The sequence below is a fragment of the Chlorocebus sabaeus genome, chromosome 24 (genome assembly GCF_047675955.1).
Source record: "Chlorocebus sabaeus isolate Y175 chromosome 24, mChlSab1.0.hap1, whole genome shotgun sequence".
NCBI lineage: Eukaryota > Metazoa > Chordata > Mammalia > Primates > Cercopithecidae > Chlorocebus > Chlorocebus sabaeus.
Window position 1 is genome coordinate 26,807,299 of NC_132927.1, and position 27,559 is coordinate 26,834,857.

The 27,559-nt window shown below is 41.1% G+C and overlaps 3 protein-coding genes across 10 annotated transcripts in view; 1 reads left to right on the forward strand and 2 right to left on the reverse strand.

Moving 5' to 3' along the window:
* The window catches only part of L2HGDH (L-2-hydroxyglutarate dehydrogenase), a 73,042-nt gene extending 69,247 nt beyond the window's left edge, over positions 1 to 3,795 (reverse strand). Inside the window, exon 1 of one of the 3 annotated variants that reach the window (XM_007986641.3) lies at positions 3,477 to 3,795. In XM_007986641.3, the coding sequence (XP_007984832.3) occupies positions 3,477 to 3,616 (140 nt within the window). In that variant the 5' untranslated portion in view covers positions 3,617 to 3,795. The remainder of the gene's footprint in view (positions 1 to 3,476) is intronic. The other 2 variants (XM_073010974.1, XM_073010975.1) reach the window with 2 other exon arrangements.
* DMAC2L (distal membrane arm assembly component 2 like) lies at positions 3,768 to 26,657 on the forward strand. 4 transcript variants are annotated; one of them, XM_007986638.3, is made up of 5 exons: positions 3,768 to 3,850; positions 12,929 to 13,040; positions 14,296 to 14,504; positions 15,742 to 15,913; positions 17,092 to 17,208. In XM_007986638.3, the coding sequence occupies exons 2-5, from the start codon at positions 12,934 to 12,936 to the stop codon at positions 17,204 to 17,206; spliced, it is 603 nt and encodes a 200-aa protein (XP_007984829.3). In that variant the 5' UTR covers positions 3,768 to 3,850; positions 12,929 to 12,933; the 3' UTR covers positions 17,207 to 17,208. The 4 variants fall into 4 exon arrangements, with proteins under 4 accessions (XP_007984829.3, XP_037839871.2, XP_007984830.3 ...); XM_037983943.2 differs by lacking the exon at positions 17,092 to 17,208 and adding an exon at positions 25,730 to 26,657 and having other exon boundaries at positions 3,789 to 4,518; XM_007986639.3 differs by having other exon boundaries at positions 3,789 to 4,518.
* CDKL1 (cyclin dependent kinase like 1) overlaps positions 19,690 to 27,559 on the reverse strand; it is a 68,828-nt gene continuing 60,958 nt past the window's right edge. For all 3 annotated transcript variants that reach the window (XM_037983940.2, XM_073010977.1, XM_007986636.3), the window contains exons 8-10: positions 26,124 to 26,180; positions 23,813 to 23,983; positions 19,690 to 21,700 (exon numbers count right to left, since the gene is read on the reverse strand). In XM_037983940.2, coding sequence (XP_037839868.2) covers positions 21,593 to 21,700; positions 23,813 to 23,983; positions 26,124 to 26,180 — 336 coding nt within the window. In that variant the 3' untranslated portion in view covers positions 19,690 to 21,592. The remainder of the gene's footprint in view (positions 21,701 to 23,812; positions 23,984 to 26,123; positions 26,181 to 27,559) is intronic.

Here is a 27,559-nt window from a genome sequence, read left to right on the forward strand (position 1 = left end):
AAAAACCACAATATCACTACATCTCTATCAGAATGGCTGAAATTTAAAAAGTGATAACCCCAAATGCTGGTGAGAATGAAGGGAAACTGGATTACTCACACATAGCTGGTGGGAATGTAAAATAATACAGCCACTCTGAAAGAGTATGGCAGTTTCTTAAAAAAAAAAAACTAAACATGGACTTACTACATGACTCAGCAATTGCATTCTTGGGCATTTATTCCAGAGAAATGAAAACTTATGTTCATACAAACACCTGAACATGAATGTTCATAGTAGCTTTATTCATAATAGCCAAAAACTGGAAGCAGCTCAGATGTTTTTCAACTAATGTTAAATGGTTAAACAAACTGTGATTATCCATACCATGGAATTCTATTCAACAATTTTGAAAAACCCGCTATCAATACAGGCGACACCTTGGATGGATCTTAAGGACATTATGCTGTGCGATAAAAGCCGGTCTCCAAAGGCTTGTTTTGAGAGTTCTTTATGTATTTTATGTAATAGTCCTTTGGGAGATATGCAGTTGCTGGTATTTTTTCCCCAATCTCTTGGTAGTTTTTTCATCCTCTTAACAGAGTCTTTTGCAGAGCAAAAGTTTTTCATTTTGATGAAGTCCATTTTGTCCATTTTTTTCTTTTAGAGATCACGCTTTTGATGTCATCTCGAGGTCCAAAGATTTTGTCCTTTTTCTAAAAGTTTTATAGTAAATATTTGGTGATATAAAAAAATTCAGGCAGGGTGCAGTGGCTCATGCCTATAACCCCAACACTTTGGGAGGCTGAGGCGGATGGATCACCTGAGGTGAGTTTTGAGACCAGCCTGGCCAACACGGTGAAACCCCACCTCCACTCAAAATACAAAATTAGCCGGGTGTGGTGGCACATGCCTGTAATCCCAGCTACTCAGGAGGCTGAGGCAGGAGAATCACTTCAACCCAGGAGACAGAGGTTGCAAAGAGGCGAGATCATGCCATTGCACTCCAGCCTGGGTGACAGAGCAAGACTCTGTGTTTAAAAAAAAAAAAAAAAAATTTAGATTCACAGTTGCCAAGAGTTAGGAAGAATGGAGAGGAAGGTGTGACTATAAAGAGATAGGTAACACAACAGATAACCTTGTGGCAACAGAATATTTTTATATCACCTTTTTTTTTTTTTTTTTTTTTTTTTTTAAAGAGAGTCTTGCTCTGTTGTCCATGCTTCAGTGCAGTGGTGTAACCATAGGTCACCACACCTTCAATCTCCTGGGCTCAGGTGATCCTCCTGCCTCAGCTCCACAAGTGGCCAGGACTACAGGAGCAAGCCACCACACCTGGCTAATTTTTTTTTAATTTTTGTGTACAGCGGGGGTTTTGCTGTCTCCCTTTGTTGCCCAGGCTAGTCTCCAACTCAGGTTCAACCGATCCTCCCAACTCGGCCTCCCAAAGTGCTGGGATTATAGGCCTGAGCCACCATGCCTGGCCACATTTTCATATCTTAATTGAGGTGGTAGTTACACAAATTAATACATATGATTAAACTGCATAGAACTACACACACACACACACACACACAGGAATACATGTAAAACTGATGAAAGCTGAACAATGTCCATGGATTTTGCCAATATCAATTTCCTGGTTTTGATATTGTACTACAGTTATGTAAGATGTTTTCATTGGGGTAAATGGGGTGAAGGGTACCTGGGATCTCTTTGTACTATTTATTTTTATTTTTTATTTTGTAGAGATGGGATCTCATATTTTGCCCAGGCTGGTCTCAAACTCCTGGGCTCAAGTGATCCTCCTGCCTCAGCCTCCCAAAGCACTGGGATTACAGGCCTGAGTCACCATGCTTGGCCTGTACTATTTTTGCAACTTCCAATGAATCTATAATTATTTCAAAATAGAAGTATAGGTCAGGCACAGTGGCTTACACCTGTACTGTCAGCCCTTTGGGGGGCTGAAGAGAGAGGTTCACTTGAGATCAGGGGTTCAAGACCAGCCTGGGCGACGTCTCTACAAAAAATAGGAAAATAATTAGCTGCCTGTGGTCCTAGCTTCTGGAGGGCAGTAAGAGTTGGGGAGGGGAGCTGAGGCGGGAGGATCACTTGAGCCCAAGACGGTGGAGGCTGCAGTGAGTTATGATTGTGCCACTGCAAACCAGCCTTGGCAACAGAGTGAGACCCTGACTCCAAAAATTTTTTTTTAAAACATTTTAAGTATAAACAAAACTTTCACTAGCCCTACTTTTCTTTCCTTAAGAAAAGCTTCCCAAAAACAACTGTCTACATGCCCCACAAAAAATCACAATCACTGTTACTGGTCTCCCACTCTACTCTACTCCCCCCATCCACCAACACGCAGCAGCCAGAGTCAGCTTTTACGACATCAACATTTAATCGCTAGTCTCTTCTCTTCTCTTCTGTTTCTTTCTTTCTTTCTTTCTTTCTTTTTTTTTTTTGCGAGACAGAGTCTCGCTCTGTTGCCCAGGCAGGAGTGCAATGGCGCGATCTCGGCTCACTGCAACCTCCGCCTCCCAGGTTCAAGCGATTCTTGGGATTACAGGCGCCCACCACCACGCCGGGCTAATTTTTAAAATATTTATAGTAGAGACGGCGTTTTGCCATGTTGGTTAGGCTGGTCTCCAACTTCTGACCTCAGGCGATCCACCCGCCTCGGCCTCCCAAAGTGTAGCCTCTTCTTAAAACCCTTTTAAATAGCTTCCCGTGGCTCTTAGAATAAAAGTTAACGTGTGGTTAAAATAAAATAAAAACCTCGCTGTGATGTAGTCCTTCTCCTGGGTCATTCCACACCATCTGTCTTCCACTAAGCTTCAGTCACACTCATATGGCCCACCTTCTAGTCCTCAAAATAGCCAAAACCTCTCCAAGCCTTACAGCCTTCACACAAACTGTTTCTTCTACAGAGGGCAGAGAAAGACAGTGGTTTCGAAAGTCACGTCCAAACTATAAATCACAGGACACTGAATTCTGCGGGCTTTGATTAGCATAAGAGCTGCTTCCGATGGGGGAAACTCTATGCGGGGTGTGCCAGGAACTGATTTAAGACTGTATTCAGATCTTCCAAGCAACGCCAAAGACGCCAGCTAATAAACAGCATATTTGATTGCTTACACTGTGTGCTGGGTCCTTTTATCCTTCAAACGACCACCTACAGGAGAGACTAAGGTCCCATTCACAACTGAGCCTTTAAGGAGGTTAAGTAGCCCAGAGTTCAACAGAAAGTGAACGGGTTGCTCAAAGCCAGAGCTACTCTTGACCTCTACTCTATACACTGCCTTTCCTCCAGCCCGTAAATACAACGAATGAACCTGCAGGTTGGTAGTTAATGGGATCCGAGGTTGGAGCGCCACAAGACCCCAACCTGCTCTCACCTCGGGACAGGGAAAAAGGAACAGGGGCACAGGTCCACCATCAGGTGCCTCTGCGAGAGGCAGCAGTGCAGGCGGCGGGGAGGACCAGCGGTCACTCACCTGGTGCTGGCGCTGCGGCCACCTCCACACAGTGGTCGGGGCCTCCCGGACGCCGACCCGCACGCCCCAGGGAAGCCCCCGGCTAAACCCCCGCGGGCCCGTCCGCAGGCACCAACCAAATAACGCAGAGCCGGCACCATCCCCTACGCACGCTCCCCTTCCTCAGAGCTCAGAAGCCGCCACTTGACCCTCGGCGGCCGGGGACCCGCGTCCTCTAGCCCCGCCCCTCACGCGGGGGCCAATGAAGTGCGCGCCTTCGCCCCATGTGGGAGAGGCTGCGGTGGCCAATGGGCGCGCGCGGCGGAGGGCGAAGGGCAGGCCAGGGCGCCGCAGACGCGCGGACGCTGGCTCGCTCCCTCCCTCCCTCCGACGCTGTGAGTAGAGGAGCTAGGCCCCTAACCGGGCGGTACTAGGGTGGTCGTTGTGTTCCGCCCTCGCCCTTCGCCAACGCTAGGCTGACCGAAAGCCTGGCCCTTTAGGTCGCGCGTCTTCGACCTTCACCGCCATGCGGACATGGGGCCGCGGGAGAAACTTTGGGCGGGATTACGGTGAAAATGCTTGTTTGGGCTGCCCCAGCGACTTCTTTCTCCCGGCTGGGCTTCGGCCCCGCCCTCGCCTCGCCTCGCCCCGCCCGCGCCCCCGCTCGGCGCGGCACGCGGCCCGTGGGAGGCAGAGGGCCAGGGCACCCACCGTCTCCGTCCCGGCCCCAGCCGAGTCGAGCGTCCACTGGAAGGGCGCTCCCTGTCTGTCCCTAGTCCTCGGTCTTCACGGAGGCTCTTTGTCACAGCGAAGACTGACAGCCCGCCCGTAGTCTTCTGGACTTCTTTTATGGGGCTCCTGGCGGTGCTATTCATTCAGTCATTGATTCGTCTTGTAAATATCGAGCGCCTGCTCTGTACTGGACCCGGCATTGGGTACCGGATGAACCAGACAGCTCGGTCTTTGCCACCATTTATCAGTCTATGTCCTTTTCTCGAGTACTGAACCGAAATGCAGTTTTAAATGTGCTCTGCGGGCTCTGAGCAGCGACTCACCTGTACAGGTCACTTCACCTGATTCCCATTCTGTAAAAATGAGGGCAGTGGGCTGCGTAATCGCTAAAGGACCTTCTAACTCCTTAAAATTATGTGATTCACTATCACCGTGCTGACACGGGTGTTACGCCCATTCTGTATGCTTGATGACAATTTTTAATTTTTAGGGTTAGCATAGCTGAACATAACAAATAGAATGACACAAATTTATTACCAGAAGGACTTCGTGTGCCTCTTAGAATCTTGGTTCCAGTCTTTGGTCAGGTGGCTCCAGGAAATCACTTCACCTCTTTGCCTCCGACCCTCCTCTGTGAACTAGGAATGATAGCAGTGTCTCCCTAATCTTAGGGCCGTTGAGCGGATTACACGAGATAAGGTGTTTAGCACAGCGAAGCATTTGCTACGTGATGGCATTTATTATGGTTAAAGGGTTTTACTACCAGAACAGTGGTACATAGTTTGCTTTATTTGTTAAAACAATGTAGAATATTGCCTGCTTGTTCCATCACAGATGAAAAAAAGAGATGGTTATTCAACTTTGTGAGGTAATTGTGGATTCCCATGGAACTGTAAGAATAGAGATTCTGTGTACCCTGTACCCAGTCTTCCTAGTGGTAGCATCTTGCAAAACTAGTACAATATCACAGCCAGGTAATTGACGTTCACACAATCCATTGATCTCATTCAGATTCCTCATTTTGTATTAGTGTTCTCTGTGTATATTTAGTTATATATTGTTATCAGGTGTGTGGATTCTTGTATCCACCACTACAGTCAAGGTACAGCCCAGGTCTATCATCACAAGGGTCCCTCCAGTTGCCCTTTTATAACCACAACTTCCTTTTGCAGCCCCACCCAATCTACTCTCTGTTTCCAAAATTTTGTTATATCAAGAACGTTACATAAATGTAATTATTGTAATTATACAGTATGTAACTTTTGGAGATTGACTTTCATTCAGCATAATCCCTTGAGATACATCCAAACTGTTACTTGTATCAGTAGTTCCTTTTTATTACTGAGTGGCATTCCATAATGTAGATGTACTACAGTATTAATATGGTTTGGCTGTATCCCCACCCAAATCTCATCTTGTCATCTTGAATTGTAACTCACAATTCCCATGTGTTGTGGGAGGAACCGGGTGGGAGGTGATTGAATTATGGAGGCGGGTTCTTCCTGTGCTGTTCTCCAGATAGTGAATGAGCCTCACAAGATCTGATGATTTTAAAAAGTTTCCCTGCACAAGTTCTTTCTTTGCCTGCTGCCATCCATGTAAAATGTGACTTGCTCCTCCTTGCCTTCCACCATGATTGTGAGGCCTCCCCAGCCATGTGGAACTGTAAGTCCATTAAACCTCTTTTTCTTCTCAGTCTCGGGTATGTCTTTATCAGCAGTGTGAAAATGGACTAATACAGGTATATTCAACTGTTCACTCATTGAAGGACAATTGAGTTGTTTCTAGTTTTTAGCTGTGAATCAAGCAGCTATGAACACAAATGTACAGACTTGTGTGTGAACCTGTTTTTGTTTCTCTAGGATAAGTGCGCGAGAGTACAATTGCTGGGTCATATGGTTAAGTGCATGTTTATTTTTATTTTTTGAGACAGGGTCATGCTCTGTTGCCCAGGCTGGAGTGCAGTGGCACAATCTCAATTCACTGTGGCCTCTGCCTCCTGGTCTCAAGCAATTCTCCTGCCTCAGCCTCCTGAGTAGCTGGAACTATAGGCACATGCCACCATGCCCCGCAAACTTTTATATTTTTAGTAGAGATGCGGTTTCGCCATGTTGGCCAGGCTGGTCTCGAACTCCTGACCTCTAGTGATCCACCCGCCTCAGCCTCCCAAAGTATTGAGATTACAGGTGGTGAGCCAACATACATCCAGCTTATTGTGTCATTCTTTTTATTTGCTTATTTATTTTTTTGAGAGAGAGTCTTGCTGTGTCACTCAGACTGGAGTGCAGTGGCTCTATCTCTGCTCACTTTAAGCTCTGCCTCCCGGGTTTAGGCCATTCTCCTGCCTCAGCCTCCCGAGTAGCTGGGACTACAAGCACCTGCCATCACGCCCGGCTAATTTTTTGTATTTTTAGTAGAGAGAGAGTTTCACTGTATTAGCCACGGCACCCGGCCTATTATGTCATTCTTATGCCTTTGCGTCCTCACAGCTTAGCTCCAACTTTTGAGTGAGAACATACGATGTTTGGTTTTCCATTCCTGAGTTACTTCACTTAGAATAGTAAACTCCAGGCCAGGTGCGGTGGCTCACGCCTATAATCCCAGCACTTTGGGCAGCCAAGGCAGGCGGATCACGAGGTCAGGAGATTGAGACCATCTTGGTCAACATGGTGAAACCCCATCTCTACTAAAATACAAAAAATTAACCAGGTGTGGTGGCATGTGCCTGTAATCCCAGCTACTTGGGAGGCTGAGGCAGGGGAATCACTTGAACCCGGGAGGCGTAGGTTGCAGTGAGCTGAGATTGCGCCACTGCACTTCAGCCTCGTGATAGAGCGCAAGACTATGTCTCACAAAAAAAAAAAAAAAAAAAAAAAGAATAATCCTATTCAGGTTGCTGTGAATGCCATTAATTCATTCCTTTTTATGGCTAAGTAGTATTCCATCATATATATATACCACAGCTTCTTTATCCGCTCATTGATTGATGGGCATTTGGGTTGGTTCCACATTTTTGCAATTGCAGATTGTGCTGCTATAAACGTCTGTGCCAATATCTTTTTTTATATAATGACTTCCTTTCCTCTGGATAGCCACCTAGTAGTGGAATTGCTGGATCAAATGGTAGTTCTAATTTTAGTTATTTAAGGAATCTCCGCAGTGTTTTCCATAGTGGTTGTACTAGTTTATATTCCCATCAGCAGTGTAGAAGTGTTCCCTTTTCACCATATCTACGCTAACATCTATTTTTTAAAATTTTTTGATTATAGCCATTCTTGTAGGAGTAAGGTGATATCACATTGTGGTTTTGATTTGCATTTTCCTGATCATTAGTGATGTTGAGCATTTTTTCATATGTTTGTTGGCCATTCATATATCTTCTTTTGAGAACTGTCTTCATGTCCTTAGCCCACTTTTTGATGGGATTGTTTGGTTTTTTCTTGCTAATTTGTTTGAGTTCATTGTAGATTCTAGATATTAGTCTTCTGTCAGATGTATAGATTGTGAAGATTTTCTCCCACTCTGTGAGTTGTCTTTTTACTCTGCTGACTGTTCCTTTTGCCATGCAGAAGCTCTTTAGTTTAATTAAGTCCCAACTACTTATCTTTGTTTTTATTGCATTTGCTTTTGGGTTCTTGGTCATGAAACCCTTGCCTAAGCCAATGTCAAGAAGGGTTTTTCTGATGTTATCTTCTAGAACTTTTATAGTTTCAGGTCTTAGATTTAAGTCCTTGATTCATCTTGAGTTGATTTTTGTATAAGGTGAGAGATAAGGATCCAGTTTCATTCTCCTACATGTGGCTTGCCAATTATCCCAGTACCATGTGTTGAATAGGGTGTCCTTTCCCCACTTTATGTTTTTGTTTGTTTGGTTGAAGGTAAGTTGGCTATAAGTATTTGGTTTTCTTTCTGGGTTCTCTATTCTGTTCCATTGGTGTATGTGCCTATTTTTATACCAGTACCATGCTGTTTTGGTGACTATGGCCTTATGTTATAGTTTGAAATCAGGTAATGTCATGCCTCCAGATTTATCTTTTTGCTTAGTCTTGCTTTGGCTATGTGGGCTGTTTTTTGGTTCCATATGAATTTTAGGATTATTTTTTCTAGTTCTCTGAAGAATGATGGTATTTTTATGGGGATTGTATTGATGGGAAGACTAATATCCAGAATCTGCAATGAACTTGAAGCAATTTGTAGATTGCTTTTGGCAGTATGATCATTTTCACAATATTAACTCTACCCATCCATGAGCATGGGATGTGTTTCCATTTGTTTGTGTCGTCTGTGATTTCTTTTAGCAGTGTTTTGTAGTTTTCCTTTTAGAGGTCTTTCACCTCCTTGGTTAGGCATATTCCTAAGCATTTATTTATTTATTTATTTTTGCAGCTATTATAAAAGGGGTTGAGTTTCTTGATTTGATTCTCAGCTTGGTCACTGTTGGTATATAGGAAAGGTACTAGTTTTGTACATTAATTTTGTATCCTGAAACTTTGCTGAATTCATTTATTGGTTCTAGGAGCTTTCTGGAGGAGTCTTTAGGATTTTCTAGGTATACAATCATATCATTAGCAGACAGCAACAGTTTGACTTCCTCTTTACCGATTTGGATGCCTTTTCTTTCTTCTCTTGTCTGATTGCTTTGGCTAGGACTTCCAGTACTATGTTGAATAGAAGTGATAAGAATGAGGCTGGGTGTAGTGGCTCACACCTGTAATCCCAGCACTTTGGGAGGCAAAGGGGAGTGGATCACCTCAGGTCAGGAGTTCAAGACCAGCTTGGCCACCATGGTGAAACCCCATCTCTACTAAAAGTACAAAAAATTAGCCGGATGTGGTGGTGGGTGTCTGTAATCCCAGCTACTTGGAAGGCTGAGGCACGACAATCACTTGAAGCCAGGAGGCAGAGGTTGCAGTCAGCTGAGGTCGTGCCATTGCACTCCAGTCTGGGCGACAAGAGTGAAACACCATCTCAAAAAAACAAAAAGAAAGGGGGGTGGTGAGAGTCAGCATCTTTATCTTGTTCCAGTTCTTGAAGGGAGTGCTTTAAACTTTCCCTGTTCATATTATGTTGGCTGTGGGTTTGTCATATATGGCTTTTATTACTTTGGCATACCCTTGTATGCCAATTTTGCTGAGGATTTTAATCACAAAGGGATGCTGGATTTTGTGAAATGCTTTTTCTGCATCTATTGAGATGATCATGTGATTTTTGTTTTTAATTGTGTTTATGTGGCGTATAATGTTTATTGACTTGTGTATGTTAAGCCATTTGCGCATCCCTGGTACGAAACCCACTTAATCATGGTGGATTATCATGGCAGCAGTAATTTAGTAGTGGTTATTTTCTAATTTGCATTTAACTGGGTACTTTTAATTTATTAGAGCTAGATTCACTAACGTACCACTAGAGGTCTCCTCTTTCCCTTTAGAAAGTGTTCCCAAAGGCAACTGCTTGGACTCAAGTAGGAATAATTTGCAAAATCATTAGCAAAGTTGCAGTTGAGAATGTAAAAACCTACCAATTTTTGTTAACTCTATTGCCAAATATAAGTTTAATTTTTATGTTTAAAACATTTTAAATCTAGTATCTTGTGTTTTTAGAGATTACAGCTGAAGTAAATTTGGCCTTTTGTTTAAGCTAAATTATAAGATGGGTCAAAATGAATCAAGCAAAAATAGTCAGTTTTCAAAGATCACTCTAATTCACCTGCTTAATAACAGTTTAACTGGTTTTACCTTTCTCCATGGAAACATGTCAACCATTTAAGACTATTAATAAACAAATATTTATTAAACTTTTGCATTATGCTGAGAAAAATTGAAATGAATGAGATGCCATCCTTGCTCTTTCTTTTACTTTGCATACTCTGTTTTCGTTCTAACTGGATTTTTTTTTTTTTTTTTTTGCATATTCTGCTTCTGCTTTTAGACTAACTGAAAACTCTTAATTATCAAGACCCATTTCAAGACACCTTTGGTGTGAAGCCTTCTTCTTACTCCCTTCTCTAGGTTCTCATGGCATTTGTTCACACCTCTACTAGCCAACCACGTTGGGTGTTATTTATCTCTTTATATGTCATCTGTCTGTATTAAATTATACATTCTATGAGGTCAGGAACCTTGTCTTTCTGTGTGTCTCTTTCTCCTTTGTTCTTATTTTTGTTTGTTTTGTCTTACCACTGTTGCCTTTGCACTAAGTATAGCAGACATTCAATAAACATTTTTTGAGTGAATGAATGAATGAATGAATGGACATGGCATTTGAGTAAGGTCTTGAAATTGGGTGAGATTTCCACAGATTGATGGTGATGGGGGAGGGAGGCTTAAGAGAAAACAGCCTGAGTAGAAACTGGGAAAGCCCTTATTTGTAAATAAGATTGACAACTAATAGAGTTATTCGAGGTGGGCACAGACAGAGAGAGCTTTAACAAAAAGCTGGAAAGGGTTGAGAACATGATAAGAGGTAGTGGAGCAGAGGTTTGCAGTAATGAAGACGGCTATGGTGGAAAAGAGATGAAAAGGGTGGTTGGTTCTGTCTTCAGTTCACATCTCTCACTGTTCCACGGCCTCAGCATCCTCAATCACTTCCTCAGCTCTAAGGTGTTTCCCACTCAGGCATCTTTCTAGCCCTCTTCTTTCTCTTGAATTCTAGAACCTTGTAATGATTGAGGAAAGGACCCTGGGCTGGTAGAGAACTGGGTTCGAGTTTCAACACTACCACCAATTAGTCATGAAACATTGAGCAAGTCCCTTTAAACACAGCATTTATTAATACCCCACCTTGTTTAAGAAAGGATTTAGGGTGTCAGGAAGTTACTTAACATCAGGGCTTCAGTTTCCTCACCTCTAAATGAGAGATTTCATCCAGGTGATCTAAATTCCTTATAGTGCTAACATTTTGTGACCTCTGATTCCAATGATTTTTCATCATCTGCACTTAGAAATCCTGCTAACACTTAATATGTAGATTATGAAAAACTAGAAGAAAAAAATCTGAACCTGTAACCCTGTCCTCCTGATGTGATTTCTTTTAATGGCATCACCATCCTACTACTAGTGACTCAGGGCCAAAACCTGGTGTCATTTTCAACTCCTGTAGCCCATGCCCCTACATCTCTCTCAGCTAAGTCATATGGAACCAACTCTGTAATGTCATTCCCATCCTTCCCCAACTAGGCCCTTTCCCGTGGTCTCATGTGATTGAAGCCCTTGCTGGCTGGCTGTCCCATTCTGTTGACCCTTCATCTTGATGCTGCCGTCTGAGTAAATTTCTTGAAGCACAACTGTAACAATGCCAATGCTTTGTTCTATTTATTTATTTATTTGTTTATTTATTTATTTATTTATTTATTTATTTATTTTTGAGACAGAGTCTCGCTCTGTTGCCCAAACTGGAGTGCGGTGTGGTGCGGTCTCAGCTCACTGCAACCTCCGCCTCCCGGGTTCAAGCGATTCTCCTGCCTCAACCTCCGAGTAGCTGGGACTACAGGTGCATGCCACGATGCCCGGCTAATTTTTTTTTTTTTTTTTTTTTTTTTTTTGATTTTAGTAGACACGGGGTTTCACCGTGTTAGCCGGGATGGTCTCGATATCCTGGCCTCATGATCAGCCTGCCTTGGCCTCCCAAAGGCCAGTGCTTTGTTCAAAAACCTTGGTGACTCTCCGCTGCCTACTTAATACAGTCCAAATTCCCTGGCTGAGCATGCAAAACCCTTCATGACCTGACTGCAAGTTGCCTGCCTCTTCTCATGACTCACATGTGCTAGTGAAACTGAAAATAACATGCCTTAAATGTTCCTGCTTCAGCTAATCTGGCATAATTTTTCCTGGCACCTTTGTTTGTTGAAATCCTTTCTGTCCTTATTTTAACTATTTTCAGGCATTTATCAAGTTCTGTCACTCTTAACTACTTGGTAACATGTCTTAGCCCACTCCATCCTGCATTACACTGTCAGATGCTCAAAGCAAACACCATGTTTCATTTATCTTTGTCTCCCCATCCCCCCACTCCCCGCCGCACCCAGTCCCCTGCACACACCTAGCACACTACTAGGGAAACTGGAATTAAGGTAAATCAAATCGAAACCTACTCCAGGAATCACGTTCTCAAATTATGGTTATAGATTTTGACAGCTGGAAGTTATCTAAGCAAATCATCTCATTTTACAAATGAGAAAACCAGAGGTCAGAGAGGTGAAGTTACTTGCTCAGTCTTTCCCAGCTGCCCTTAAATAGTTTTTTTTGTTTACACTGCTCTGGTAACAGCACTTGCAGCCTTGTCATAGGTAGATCTATTTTCATGTCTCCTCTTCTTTCCTGGATGCAAGCATCTTAACCTTGACACGTTGCTCTTTCGGTGATTTTAGTGTGTCATTTTGATACTGGAAATATAGATGGGGAGTAGAGCCAGCTTCAGCAAATTCATAGCTACAGCGCCTGAATGGACACTAGATGGCAGTACGACAGACAGACTCCAATTGAGGTTTCAACCGTGGAACTTAATGTTCAAGCCGGAAGGAACCTTAGACACCATTCAGTCCAACCCCTCATTTTTTTTTGCAGCAAACAAATAAAAAACCCCAAGAACAAGAAACAGGAGTGACTTGCACAATAATTGTTGAGTGGCAAGTGAGTCATCAGCTTTATCAGTACAGGACCATTGACTCTGAGGTTGTGAGTTAAGTTGCTATATGTATGGGACTCTGATGATGATCTAATGTAAGTACTGTTTTGTGTGTCTAGATCAAATGATGCTGTTTGGAAAAGTTTCCCAGCAGTTGTGTGGCATAAAGAAACTCCCATGGTCATGTGATTCCAGATACTTCTGGGGCTGGTTGAATGCAGTGTTTAATAAGTAAGTGACTCTAAATAAAGTGAAGAAATGTGGAGATGGTTATGGCGAAATAAGTTCCCAGTAGCTCGTTTGGCTATTTCTCGTATTTCAAATGTTATTTTAACAGTTTGTGCAGTGTGATCCTAATTTTGTTTACAAACAAAACCCACACAAACAGAAAAAACACCAGAAAAATAGATTACAAAATATTAACTGTGGCTGTTTGGTTTGCAAGATTTCAGTGATTTTTCTTACTTGTCTGTCCTTTTGATACATTTCAAGTTTTCTAAAATAAACATTTATTTTATAGTCAGAAAAACTTATTATAATTTTAAAATATTTTATTTTTATGGCTTTTTAAAGGAATTTAGTTAACCTTTTGAATTCTATCAGAGTAACTCAGGTTTTCACAAAATTAGTGGGTGGCACACTTAGAAATAACATTTTGAGCCAGGCACGGTGGCTCACGCCTGTAATCCCAGCACTTTGGGAGGCCGAGGCGGGTGGATCACGAGGTCAGGAGATCGAGACCATCCTGGCTAACACCGTGAAACCCTGTATCCACTAAAAATACAAAAAATTAGCCAGGTGTGGTGGTGGGCACCTGTAGTCCCAGCTACTCGGGAGCCTGAGGCAGGAGAGTGATGTGAACCCGGGAGGTGGAGCTTGCAGTGAGCTGAGATTGCACCACTGCACTCCAGCCTGGGCTAGAGTGTGAGAGTCCATCTAAAAAAAAAAAAAAGAGAAAAAAAAGAAATAGCATTTTGAAGCTGATGAAACTAACCTCATTCTGATTACTTAATACAGCATTATGATCCCTGGCTTGTGAAAAAAGCATATGTAGAAATTAATAAATATCACTTAATGAAATTAATTTGAATACAGATTCAGAATTATTTTCTCTTTAATCTTTTGTTATTAATACAAATTCTAACCAAGTATAGTCATTCGTAGAATAGTTACTAAATATCTCTGGTGTCAGGCACTCTACTATATGTGAATCAATGAAAAGTTGTGTCTGATAGATTCATATAAAAATAATACGCATTGACAGTGTTCACTCGGAAGCAAAAACAAAACTAAAAAAGCAGATAGACTACAGGTTTTTTTTGTTTTTGGTTTTGGTTTTTGCATGGATCTCACTAATGCATTTATCTTCCTCCTCAGTCACTTGCAATGAAAATTTGTTGCGTTCTGTATTATTTATGTCAGTTAATATAGTTAACAAGCTAGTTATTATTGTAAAAGCAAACTGCTTTTTTTCACTTGCCAACAGGGTGGATTATGATCGCATCAGGGATGTTGGCCCTGACAGGGCGGCATCTGAGTGGTTGCTGCGCTGTGGGGCCATGGTGCGCTACCATGGCCAGGAGAGGTGGCAGACGGATTACAACCACCTTCCAACAGGCCCTCTCGACAAATACAAGATTCAGGCTATTGACGCCACCAACTCTTGTATCATGAGCATTGGATTTGATCACATGGGTAACTACCCTATCATTTTGCTAATAGGAAATGCAGATGATTTTGCAGTGACCATTTTGTTGCAGTTGACTCACAATTATAGTCATAGGTATGTCCTTTTTGCCCATTTCAGTATAGTCAAGTTTATGTCTTCCTGGGTTTGATATTTATTTTCAAATTAAATTGAGGTTACAGACACCTTCCTCTCCTTCCTCCTCTCACTAAGCTTATTTCTATATGTCTCTAGTCTTTGGTTTATTGACTTAAAATTCAGGGCCTTGTTTGTCAAACTGTCTTTGTCAAACTTCTGTCATTGAGAAGCCCTCAGTAATGCAGGAATAATTATATCCACACAGCTTCTGCTTACGTGGGCATTTTTTTTCTTTCTTTCTTTTTTTTTTTGAGACAGAGTCTTGCTCTGTTGGCCAGGCTGGAGTGCAGTGGCACGATCTCGGCTCACTGCAAGCTCCGCCTCCCAGGTTCATGCCATTCTCCCACCTCAGCCTCCTGAGTAGCTGGGACTACAGGCACCTGCCACCATGCCCGGCTAATTTTGTTTTTGTATTTTTAGTAGAGAATGGGGTTTCACTGTGTTAGCCAGGATGGTCTCTATCTCTTGACCTTGTGATCCGCCCACCTTGGCCTCCCAAAGTACTGGGACTACAGGCGTGAGCCACCGCACCTGGCCTCTTTTTTTTTTTTTTTTTTTTTTGAGACAGAGTCTCACTCTGTCACCAAGGCTAGTCGCCAAGGCTAGAGTGCAGTGGCGCGATCTTGGCTCACTGCAACCTCTACCTCCTGGGTTCAGGTGATTTTCCTGCTTCAGCCTCCCAAGTAGCTGGGACTACAGACATGCACTACCACGCCAGGCTGATTTTTCTATTTTTAGTAGAGATGGGGTTTTGCCATGTTGGCCAGGCTGGTCTTGAATTCCTGACCTCAGGTGATTCACCTGCCTCAGACTCCCAAAGTGCTGGGATTACAGGTGTGAGCCACCGGGCCTGGCCCTATGTGGGCATTTCTTTCCTCCAGTGTGTGGGCATCTGACTGTAGAATGGCCCCGTCCATCAGCACAAGCTCTGTAGTGAATTCCTTATATGGCTAATAGGGTGAGCAATCATTCCAGTTTTCATGGGATTAAGAGGTTTCCCAGGACATAGGACTTTCAATCCTAAAACCAAGTCAGTCCTGGGCAAACCAGGACAGTTTGTTATCTTAGTGGTAAAGCAGATTCTTAATCTGTACTTTTTCTCCCCAGTGGGCCTACAGCATGTTGAAAAAATAAGGCTGTGCAAGTGTCATTATATCGAGGATGACTGTTTGCTGAGACTTGGTCAACTTGAAAATTTACAAAAAAGCATATTGGAAATGGAAATAATATCCTGTGGGAATGTCACAGACAAAGGCATCATTGCTTTGCGTCATTTAAGGTAGATGATCAAAGCCAAAGTGGAAACTTGATAATGCTGTTAAGGTGAATAGGTAGAATTTGACTGTGAGGGCTGGTGTCTATTTTTAGTTCTGAAAAAGATAATTTTAAAAAATGACCTCACTTCCATCTGTAATACGTTAAAAGAGCTAAAATGATCAATCTTAATACATTAATGTTTTATTGAATTTTTTATAGGATATGTTTTTAAAAATTAAATCTACATTAAGCACCTAGCATGGTGCCTGTCACAGTAAGCCCTCAGTAAGCTTCAACGATTATGCTTTCTCTCCTTTTTTTTTTTAAAGCAATTTCCCCTATGTTTTTGATATTTTCAGGACATTTGGTATATACCTCTTAGCATTTTACCCTGTAATTATGTTGGTTGAGGGGAAAAAACCTTGAAATATTCACCTTTCTGTGTTTAGAGCCTAAAACACTGCCTGACACTGTAGTAATCATCAAAAGCACGCATCCACTGGTTAGGAAAGCTGTTCTACGTCCTCTCGTGCCACCAACCAGACCCATGCCGTGGCCTGGAGCAACTCACCTAATTCCAAATGCAAAAACAGATAATACTAGCAAGGAATGTTTAACTCTAAAATTGTAAGGTTCTGAGTCTTATCAGCGTGATGAAAAAAGAATAGAAGTTTGTTTAATCAAATCTCTGTTAGAGATCCCAACATTCAAATTATAAATCTAATTAGTGTAGTTCTGATTTAATATAAAATGGATCTGCCAGTAACCTCAGTATCACAGGAAGTTTGACAAATTTTAAACATTGGGACCACACGTAGTAGATTGTTCATCTCTTACATTACTTGAGGCTTCAGAGCTTCATCTTTTAGTAGAAACTCGAGTATCTTTAAGAATTTTCCCAGTTTTTGCTCTTTTGGGGTTGAGATTCACATTTCATGTTTCACATGCAAAGGATATCTACATCATTATAAATATATATTTTATTTAGAATGATTCAGCTAGAAATATTGACATAACCTAAAGTCTGTGTTACTTCCTGGCATGAATTTCATCTCTAAGGCTACTGCTCTAAAAGTCATTTTGAAAGCATAGGGTGATATAGATTAATTTTCTATGTAATTTTCTTTCTTTAAGCCAGTAAATTGAGTTTATTTTTAATGCTCTTGGCTAAATTGAAGTGACTTTTTTCTTTATTTGCAGAAACCTCAAATATTTGTTGTTAAGTGATCTTCCTGGAGTAAGAGAAAAAGAAAATCTTATCCAAGTCTTTGAGACAGCACTGCCCTCTCTGGAACTAAAATTACAATTGAAGTAAAATAATGTGTTTTATTTCAGTATAAAGGATCATTTGAAACTGTTGATTCTAAACATCAACTAATATTATAAAGTCATCAGTAGAATTATAAGGATGCCATATCATGACATTTTAGAAGTGGAGAGTGCATCATATTTAGAAAATGAATATTCAGACATGACTCACTAAAGTTACTAAGTTGGAAGTGAGAATTTATGTACATTAATTCATTTTAAGAAAAGTGCAGCCAGGCGCGGTGGCTCATGCCCATAATCCCAGCACTTTGAGAGGCCAAAGTGGGCAGATCACCTGAGGTCAGGAGTTCGAGACTAACCATGGCCAACATGGTGAAACCCCGTCTCTACTAAAAATACAAAATTAGCTGGGTGTGGTGGTCCACGCCTGTAATCCCAGCTACTCTGGAGGCTGAGGCAGGATAATCACTTGACTTGGGAGGTGGAGGTTGCAGTGACCCGCGATTGCGCCACTGCACTCCATCCTGGGCGACAGAGCGAGACTCTGTCTCAAAAAAAAAAGAAAAAAGAAAAAAATGCAAACTAGGTAACATTTTAATTCTAATATATTCATTTAATATGTAAATCTATAGATATCTCTTGATGTAGATATTTATTTAGAATCCTTTAAAGTTATTTGTACAACAGATGTTTTTATTAGTAATTTACATTAAATTTAACTTTAAAGTTAGTGAAGCATACTACCATAAAGGCACAATTATGAAAAATTAGAATCTAAATTACAGATTCATTGATGGCGTCAATTATGCATAGTGGTCAATGGTTGTTGAAGCATGCATTTCATATTGCTTCCCAGGATTTGCATGCATTTCCCATGATCCTGCATTCTTGTGTTCTTGATAGCATACAGACTTTCTCAGAATCAACAGTTGCTGCTTAATTTGTCTATTTTGTAAGCTTAGGCTACTATTTTATTAAAACTGGACAGATACTTGGCTGAATACAAATAGTTTTGCAGATTGCAATATAATAAAGAAAACAATAATAAAAACCAGTAGGCTATGCTTAGGTTTTTCTTAAAACTTAAAACTGCTTTAGGCTGGGTGTCGTAGCTCATGCCTGTAATCCCAGTGCTTTGGGAGGCTGAGGTGGGAGGATCACTTGAGACCAGGAGTTTGAGACCAATTTGGGCAACACAGCAAGACCCTATCTCTATAAAAAATTTTAAAAATTAGCCAGGCGTGGTGGTGTACACCTGTAATCTCAGATACTTGGGAGGTTGAGGTGGTAGGATCGCTTGAGCTTAGGAGTTTGAGGCTGCAGTAAGCTATGATCACGGCCACTGAACACCAGTGTGGTAGCCTGGGTGAAAGACAGAGACCCTGTCTCTTTAAAAAAAAAAAAAAAAAAAAATGGCTGGCCTGTAATCCCAGCACTTTTGAAGGCCAAGACAGGCAGATCATTTGAGTGCAGGAGTTCAGGATGAGCCTGGGCAACGTGGCAAAACCCTGTCTCTACCAAAAAATTAAAAAATAAATAGCTGGGTATAGTGGCACATTCCTGTAGTCTCAACTACTCAGGAGTCTGAGGTAAGAGGATCATTTGAGCCTGGGAAGTGAAGGCTGCAGTGAGCCATGTTGGTACCACTGCACTCCAGCACTCCAGCCTGGGCAACAGATTAAGACCCTGTCTCAAAAAAAAAAAAAAAAAAAAAAAGGTCAAAAATAGATAAAACAGGTCTTTATTGTTACCTCTGTGAAATGGCCCTGATTCTATTACTGTTATATGCCAGTTTGTTTATAGATTTCTGTGTGTTTGATTTGAACTTTTTTTTTTTTGAGACAGACTCTCACTCTATTGCCCAGGCTGGAGTGCAGTGGTGTGATCTCAGCTCACTGCAACCTCTGCCTCCCGGGTTCAAGCAATTATCTGCCTTAGCCTCCCAGGTAGCTGGGATTACAGGCACCTGCCACCACACCCAGCTAATTTTTGGTATTTTTAGTAGAGACAGGGTTTCACCATCTTGGCCAGACTGGTCTTGAACTCCTAACCTCAGGATCCACCCGCCTCAGCCTCTCAAAGTGCTGGGATTATAAGCGTGAGCCACCGTGCCCAGCCTGGTTTGAACATTATTGAGCTGTTGAATATAAACTTGAAAATAATTTTCAAATAAACACTTTCTATGATACAGTTTTCAGGTAGAAAAATGAATTTTCATTGTATTTAAAAACCAGCTTATACAAATAACACATAGTATAAATGGTAATTGCCGCTGTCATTTTAAAAATCAGAAAATAGTAAATAAAAGGATGTGGAAGAGTCTCATGTGATACAGTGGAGATTTCATGCTGAATAAAAGGATTATAAATATAGTTAAATTGAACATAAGCATAAATGTAATGGAACTCATTAGAGAAAAATAAGCCTCTTTTTCTCAGGTTTGTTTCATTACTGTATGGTGAGACAACTGATTCACCACGATTTAGTCTAGAACTACTTTTCTATTCTGAATGGTTTTTGGTAAAACTATTTGCTGAATTATTAGGCAGTTATAGTAATCTGCCTCCGTCAAGTGCATTTTCTTGGGTTAAGGAAAAAAGAAATTTTAACTATTCATGGAAGCTGGATGTTCTTCCTTGTCATTTGAATCAAGGCTGTCTAACAGGAATTGAATAATTCAGGGACTAGCATTTAACCCATATCAGGTCTAGACAAGAAATGACATACATTAGGAAGCCTTAGGATATCATTAAACTGCCTAGAGTCAAAATTATTGAACACACACCAGACCTCAGTGGATTACTTAAGTAAATGGGGTCAGATGTCATCATGAAGAAAATTAACAGGAAGAAAATAAGAGTACAGAAGAATTGTTTTGAAAATAGAGTGAAATACAACTTCGAAGACCATGGCTGAGAAGTGCTAGGAATAGTGGTAGCACATCAACCAGAAATGGTGTTGAGCTGTAAGAAACAGATGTCAGGCTTCATATTGCCCTTGTGTCGGGGGAACAAGGATGAAAAAGCTTTTTGATTAAGAGCAGTAGACCAAATCAAAGCTAATTATGTCATTTTGGCCAGGCACAGTGGCTCATGCCTGTAATGCCAGCACTTTGGAAGGCCGAGGCGCTCAGATCATGTGAGCCCAGGAGTTCAAGACCAGCCTGGGGAACATGGCAAAACCCTGCCTCTACCAAAAAAAACAAAAAAATTAGCCAGGTATAGTGGCACATGCCTGTAGTCCCAGCTACTTGGGAGGCTGAGGTGGGAGGATCGACATATATATATGTCATCATTTTAAGTCTCACTGTGCAAGGCTATGAGTCCTCAATAATACTTTGGACTACTTAGTGTAATACATTAGTTGTTAGAATAGCATATATATATATACACACACACACTATATACACATACACACACATACATAAACATACAAAACATACAAACATAGTGCAAAAAGATGTTTCAGGGAAAACATCAGTTTACAACATAATGTCTTTCATGACTCAAGGAAAAGCTCGCAAGCAATTTCTTCTGAAACCCAGATCACTGTATTACAGGTTTGCCTATAGATGTACCAGGTCAAAGGCTGTGCCAGAGAGAATGATGTACTAATTAATTTCAGGCTGACAGGTTCAGTTCCTGCAAAGCCTGTAGATCTTGCTCTACCCTTTGACTGCCTTAATCAGCTGCCAGGCTTCATGCCATGGTTTGCAAGGGGAATTGGGTGAATAAATGTAGACAGATTACAGTAAATTCATCTTGCCTGCAAAAGTGACTAAGGTGCATCCTTTACTGATAAAGTAAGGATGAAATGTATAAACATATAATTAAATATATAAATTACCAAGTCTTTGTGATAATTCGTATGCTTTTAAATATTTCGAACCTGTTACCCTCAAAATATTTTAAAATATAAAAATCAAGAAATAGAGCAAGCAGGAAATGGGATTTTAAACATTTTGATTTCAAGAAGTAGAACTTTCCTTAAATATGATGCTGAAACAATCTGAGAGGCAGGAAATAGGACTCAAAGCAACAGATCCGAGGAAATAGATATGGGCATTTTGTAGTCTATTTTTCTTGTGTGGCATGTGGTACAACTGAAGCATAAATCTTTTTGGTATCATCTAATTTTGCCAGAGGTATGGGACAGTTCATATTCAGTCCATAAGCTCGGCTGCTTACATGAACTGAAATACAAGTGCAACTCCAAACAGGTTTTTTCTTTCTTTTCTGGACACCATCATCAAGCATGGAAGACTGGATCTGGAATTTCCCTTCATATCTTGCCAATTGGCCTCCCAGTTTCTTGCTTATGTTTTCTACTGGTGTGTTTTCAACATTGTAATTGTTTTCGATCAACTGTCTAAGTTTTATTTTCTTCAAAGTATCTATTGATTCCTTTTTAAAAATCATGTCTCCTAGCTCCTTTAAATGTCTGGAAAACGGTAGTTAAGTTTCTTGGTATTACAGTAGTACTTCTTATTGTCCAAAGCTGGAAGGATGCTGCTGCCGGTTAGCTGGGGTAGGTACTGCAACTGAAAATGCAAAACACAGAATTAGGTTCAAAACTGTGCCATGCTTTTTTTTTTTTTTTTTTTTTTTTTTCATTATTTAGAATATATCACAAAAGAGGTAATTAAGCTTTTTAGTATAGAAATACTTTTTTGGCAAAGAATCCAGGACTTGAGAGAGGATTAAATGTTTCAATTTGGTCTTTGATTTTCTTTTTAAATGTTTATTTTATATTAAAAAGGAAAACATGCACATTAAAGAAGATTTAGAGAATATGAAAAGGGGAGAATCTAAATGTTAACATTATTGGGAAGAAAACAGATTTACAGGAGTTGAGAGCTTGCTGAGATCTTAGGGATCATTTAAGCCAATGCCTTGTCTTATGGCAGAGAAAACTGATAAGCAGAGCACCTAGGCAATTTGCCTACTTACTCTCTTTCCTTAGTTAAAAAGGCAAATCAAGCATGGCACAGTGCACACTTGTAGTTCCAGCTACGAAAGAGGCTGAGGTGGGAGGATCCGTTGAGCCCGGGAGACCAGCCTGAGCAACATAACAAGACCCCCATCTCTAAAGAAAAAAGACAAAACTGCTTCCTTCAAGCTTCCTGAAAATGTTTGAATTTATTGTCAATGTCAAATGAAAGTCAGAACACACCTGTATTTTTTGTATTGCACTATATGTCCTTAGGTATCCCTAAAAAGGAACTTTTTAGTACTTTTACTTTTTAGAAAAAAATTTTTCAGGCATTCTCCTCAGAAAAGTACTTTTTAGTACTTTTAAATCAGTTGATTCTTTCAGGATTTAAAAGCAGTACACCAGGCCAGGTGTGGTGGCTCATGCCTGTAATCCCAGCACTTTGGGAGGCCAAGGCGGATGGATCACCTGAGGTCAGGAGTCGAGACCAGCCTGCCAACATGGCAAAACCCTGTCTCTACTAAAAATATAGAAATTAGATGGGCATATTGGCGCGTGCCTGTAATCCCAGATACTGGGGAGGCTGAGGCAGGAGAAACGCTTGAACCCAGGAAGCAGAGGTTGCAGTGAGCCAAGATCACACCACTACACTCTAGCCTGGGTGACAGAGTGAGACTCGGTCTCAAAAAAAAAAGCAATATACTAAATAGTGGAGTTGCCCTATTTTTTCAAGTAGAAATATTTCCATCAAAACCTTTTGCTCTTGAATACAAAGTAATACTGAGATAAGGAATAATTCGGGGGTGGGGGTAGAGGAGTCTTTCTGGCCTGTTTTGCCACCTGGATCATACATGATGGAGAATAAAATTAAAACATTATTAATTTTGTAACTGTGATCTACATTAGGGCCCTGGAGTTCATGTTGTACTTGTTCCTCATGGACTCTTCACCCTTTTCCCTCCTCTCAGCCTCACACACAACACCCTGGTACCATTCAGCATGCTGGGCAGTGGAAGCTGCAAAGGGAAGGACAAAGGCAAGATAATGTATAGCTTAAGGAGTACCTAGGTAGATCCAGAGGTTACCCAGGATCAGTTGTGGTTCCAACTACAGTTCATTCTAAATTATTACAGCTTTTGGCTTATCACAAGATGCTTAATATAAGGCCATTTTATACCAATCGGGATTCTTCACAGACTCCCAGTGTGCAGTTTGGATGCTGTTCTCTGGTTAAATGTTTTCAGCAGATATCACCAAAAGCACTCATCACTGTATTTGCCCTAGCCAACTCTGACAAAGGATCAGGGAGGAAAACGCTCCTTTTTTGGACAAACCTGGAGTGTTAGTTAATACTGAAGGTGTACATGATGACACAGAACTGCCTGGGGAAAATCTGATTTCATTTTCCAAAGCACAAGAAGTGTGCTCAGCTGGACTCATACTCATGTACCTTGTTGAGACCTGTACTCATGCAGGCTGGAAACCCTGGCCCCTGTGTGGCAGCAGGAAACAGCAGGACAAGAGCACCTTTAGGATTCAGGGAGAGGGGGTTTCAGGAGACAGATAACCCTGGGGTCCTGGCTGATAGACCCTGTGACCTGTCTCCTAGTGCTGGAATGAGGATGCTGGAGCTGAAAGCCACAACTGCCATCCTCAAGTCTAAGTGGAGTCGTACCACTGTGTACCGGGTGGCAGGTAGGAGATCATTTGAAATTACAACCTTGGATGTTTCTGTAAAGCAGTGGTGCTTTCGGCTCTTTCTTCGGGTCTTCCTTGTTGGTTTGTCATGTTCTTTTGCCACATCCTCTATTTCTCTGATGTTTTCAAAATATGGGTGATGCAACAGCTGTTCACATGTCAGTCTCTCAGTAGGGTCCATGTGGAGACAGCCCTAAAAGAACAGAAAATTCCTTCTTCTTACTTCTTTAAAATTGTATTAACTTACTAATGTCATTTTTTTTTTCTTCTTTGAAAGATGAAACTCTTCAGTTGCAGTAAGAAGGGGGAAAAGCCAGGAAAACACACCAGTCATGATTTTAGTTCTTTCCAGTCATTCCCAAATGGGCACTCACATATTAAACAGTTTCTAGAAGTAGTAATGAAAAATAATTTTCTCCACCTTATTCTGTTCTTGAGGCAATTGATACTCTGCCCTGGGAGAGTAAGATATAATTTTAGAGTTTACCTCAGTGGCCAAATGGGGTAATCCATTTAGCTAGTTTGGTCCCTTGCATGTACTTTGTAAAAACTAGTGTTTTTATGTTAAAAATGATATTTACACATGATAGCAAATACAATTCATACAGCAAAGTCTCCACCACTCTAGGTGTTCCATTCACCCTTCTAAAATCAGCTACTCTTTTTTTGGTTTTTTTTTGTTTTTTTTTGGTGTATCCCTCCAGAAATAGTTTATGCATTATAAGTATATATGAGCATGTATGTAAGGAGAAGCATAATGTACATGCCTTTATATTATATCATTCTTAACTATTTTTGTTGCCACTAAGTAGGCCATGGAGCTCATTCTTGGATAGATTAAATTTCACAACTACATACTCCAGAGAATTGACTCAATTTTTGTTGGTTATGTCAGAGCTGTTGAAACCAGAGCAACTCCATCTTGAATAGGGGCTGGGTAAAATAAGGCTGACACCTACTGGGCTGCATTCCCAGGAGGTCTGGCATTCTTACTCACAGGATGAGATAGCAGGTCGGCACAAAATACAGGTCACAATGACCTGATGATAAAACAGGATGCAGTAAAGAAGCCGGCCAAAACCAAGATGGCGATGAAAGTGACATCTGGTTGTCCTCACTGCTCATTATACACTAATTATAATGTGTTAGCATGCTAAAAGACACTTTCACCAGCACCATGACAGTCTACAAATACCATAGCAATGCCCAGAAGTTACCCTAAATAGTCTAAAAAGGGGAGGAACCCTCAGATCCAGAAAATCCCTGCCCCTCTCCTGGAAAACTCATGAATAATCCACCTCTTGTTTAGCATATAATCAAGAAATAACTAAGAATACTCAGTTGAGCAGGACATAGCACTGCTCTGCCTATAGAGTAGCCATTCTTTTATTCCTTTACTTTGTTAATAAATTTGCTTCCACTTTGCTGTGTGGACACGCCCTGAATTCTTTCTTGTGCGAGGTCCAAGAAACCTCTCTTGGGGTCTGGATTGGGACCCTTTCAGGTAACAGTTATCATTTATATTAACTCATTATTTAATACATTAGTAAATAAATAATTTTTAAACTATGTGGGACATTGACTGTAACTTGCAAACATTTTAGTTGATACCATACCTCATTTTACATAAGAGCTATATTTCTAAATATATATATATATAAAAATCAAGTTTTTAAATGTACTTCAAATGTACCAGGGAGTTAGCTATTTAAAAGGATCCTACAGCTAAGCATTTTCTGAAGAAAAGGTTCCCTTTGTAAAACTATCACCACCCCTCTGAAATTTCTGTTTTGTGTAAATTTAGACTTCAAATATAATGTTAGGTTTATTTAAAGTGAAAAATACTTGCAAATGTTTTCACTTAATAGAATGTGATCCATTTTAAAAGTTGAAAATATATTTTTCCAAGGATAATTTTTTTGGTTTTTTTTTTTTTCAGACAGTGTCTTGCTCTGTTGCCCAGGCTAGAGTGCAGTTGTGCAATCTCGACTCACTGCAACCTCTGCTTCCCCGGGCTCAAGCGATTCTCCTGCCTCAGCCTCCCAAGTAGCTGACATTACAGGCAAGTGCCACCATGCCCAACTAATTTTTTTTATTTTTGGTAGAGACGGGGTTTCACCATGTTGACCAGGCTGGTTTTGAACTCCTGACCTCAAGTGATCCGCCTGCCTCGGCCTCCCAAAGTGCTAGGATTACAGGTGTGAGCCACCGCACAGCCAGGAGAATTCTAAAAGGAACACTTTTCATTGCATGAATTGACATAAGTAATTCAGATTCCCCAATTGATGACAACTGCTGTGTGCTTCCTGGTCTGTTGGAAGCCACGATTTTACCTTTAAGAGCCCCAGAGCAGGATAAGAGATGTTTGGGAATTTCAATTCAAGTGGTTCCTGTTGAAAAGAAAAGAGATTTTTAATTTACAGCATGTATTCAAATTAAGGTTACCTCAAATTAAATCTTTCGATAGAAACATTTTCCCAGCACCTTCCTCACCTCCTCCACCCTTTGTCCACCCCACCTCCTGCCTAAAACAATCTCCCTTTGCCTTTTTCACAAGCTTTCTCTCCCCATCTCCAAAATGCTTTTTCAAATTTGCTTCCTAACCACTCGTTTCACTTAGCAAATTATAAATAAAAATACTAATGAAAAACAAAAAACTTTCTGAGCAGCTTTTTTCTTTTTCTTTTTTTTTGGCCTCAATTTATATAACTTGTCTTTCCTGAGAATAATTTTTGGCATTTATAGTGGCGTTTATAAAAAGGCAGCTGGCTGGGTACAGTGGCTCATGCCTATAATCCACTCAGGGAGGCCAAGTCTGATGGCTTGAGCCCAGGAATTTGAGACCAGCCTGGGCAACATGAAACCCTGTCTCTATAAAAAAAAAAAATATACCAACAAACTAGCCAGAAGTGGTGGTGTGCTCCTGTAGTCCCAGCTACTTGAGAGGCTGAGGTGGGAGGATGGCGTGAGTTTGGGAGATTGAGGCTGCAGTAAGCCATAAATGTGCCACAGCACTCCAACATGGGCGACAGAGCAAGACCCTGCCTTAAAAAACAAAACAAAACAAAAAAAGCAGCTCTAATTACATAAAGGGAGCTGTAAAATAGATGTTTTTCCCCTACCCAGGTGAACAGATGCTTCTTGATTTTCTGGTATAAACACCGTTGTCTCCCACTAGAGCCTGCTGCTTCCCTTATCAGCCTACTGTTTAAAGAGTCTCCTGTGGGGCATTTATCAATCTCCTTTTGGCCATGTAAGGCTATTTTGCTCCAGTCATGTGCTGGAGACAATCAGGAATAACACTATAAATGGGAGGAATGCCGAATGTCAGGCAGACAAACAGGCCAGTTAAAGAGCGGTACCACTGACAAAGGCTAATTGAGCAGAGAGGCTGAGAAAATAAGAGCCAGCCAAGCTGAGCAAAATAAATGACTGCAGTGCATTGTGTGTATAAAAGTGGCAGTGTGTGAGCTGCCGGCTGGAGTGACTGGCCAGGCTCATCTAATCAAACACAGTCCTGGTGCCGTGGCCAGCCTTCACAGTACAGTATTATTTTGGACAAGGAACCAGCTCCCAATAACCAATTCTGGATTGTACACATTGATAAGAGTAGGAGAGAAGAGTCTCTGTTTTAGAGTTCCCTATGTTCAACAGGAGAAAAAAAAAATTCTAAAGTAGATTTGTATTAGCCCTTGACAGTATTCCCTGTTGCACCCTCATACTCCCACTCATGCTCCATAGCTTAAATTCTCTTGTTCTTTCTGTCGGT

Bases quoted from the DNA above. Each gene is read 5' to 3' on its own strand.
- DMAC2L (XM_037983943.2), top strand. From the start codon at position 4,479: ATGTGCTCTGCGGGCTCTGAGCAGCGACTCACCTGTACAG. The intron at 14,505-15,741 runs GTAACTACCCTA...TTTTCTCCCCAG, and splicing joins CATTGGATTTGATCACATGG to TGGGCCTACAGCATGTTGAA. The intron at 15,914-25,729 runs GTAGATGATCAA...TTTTTTTTTCAG, and splicing joins ATTGCTTTGCGTCATTTAAG to ACAGTGTCTTGCTCTGTTGC.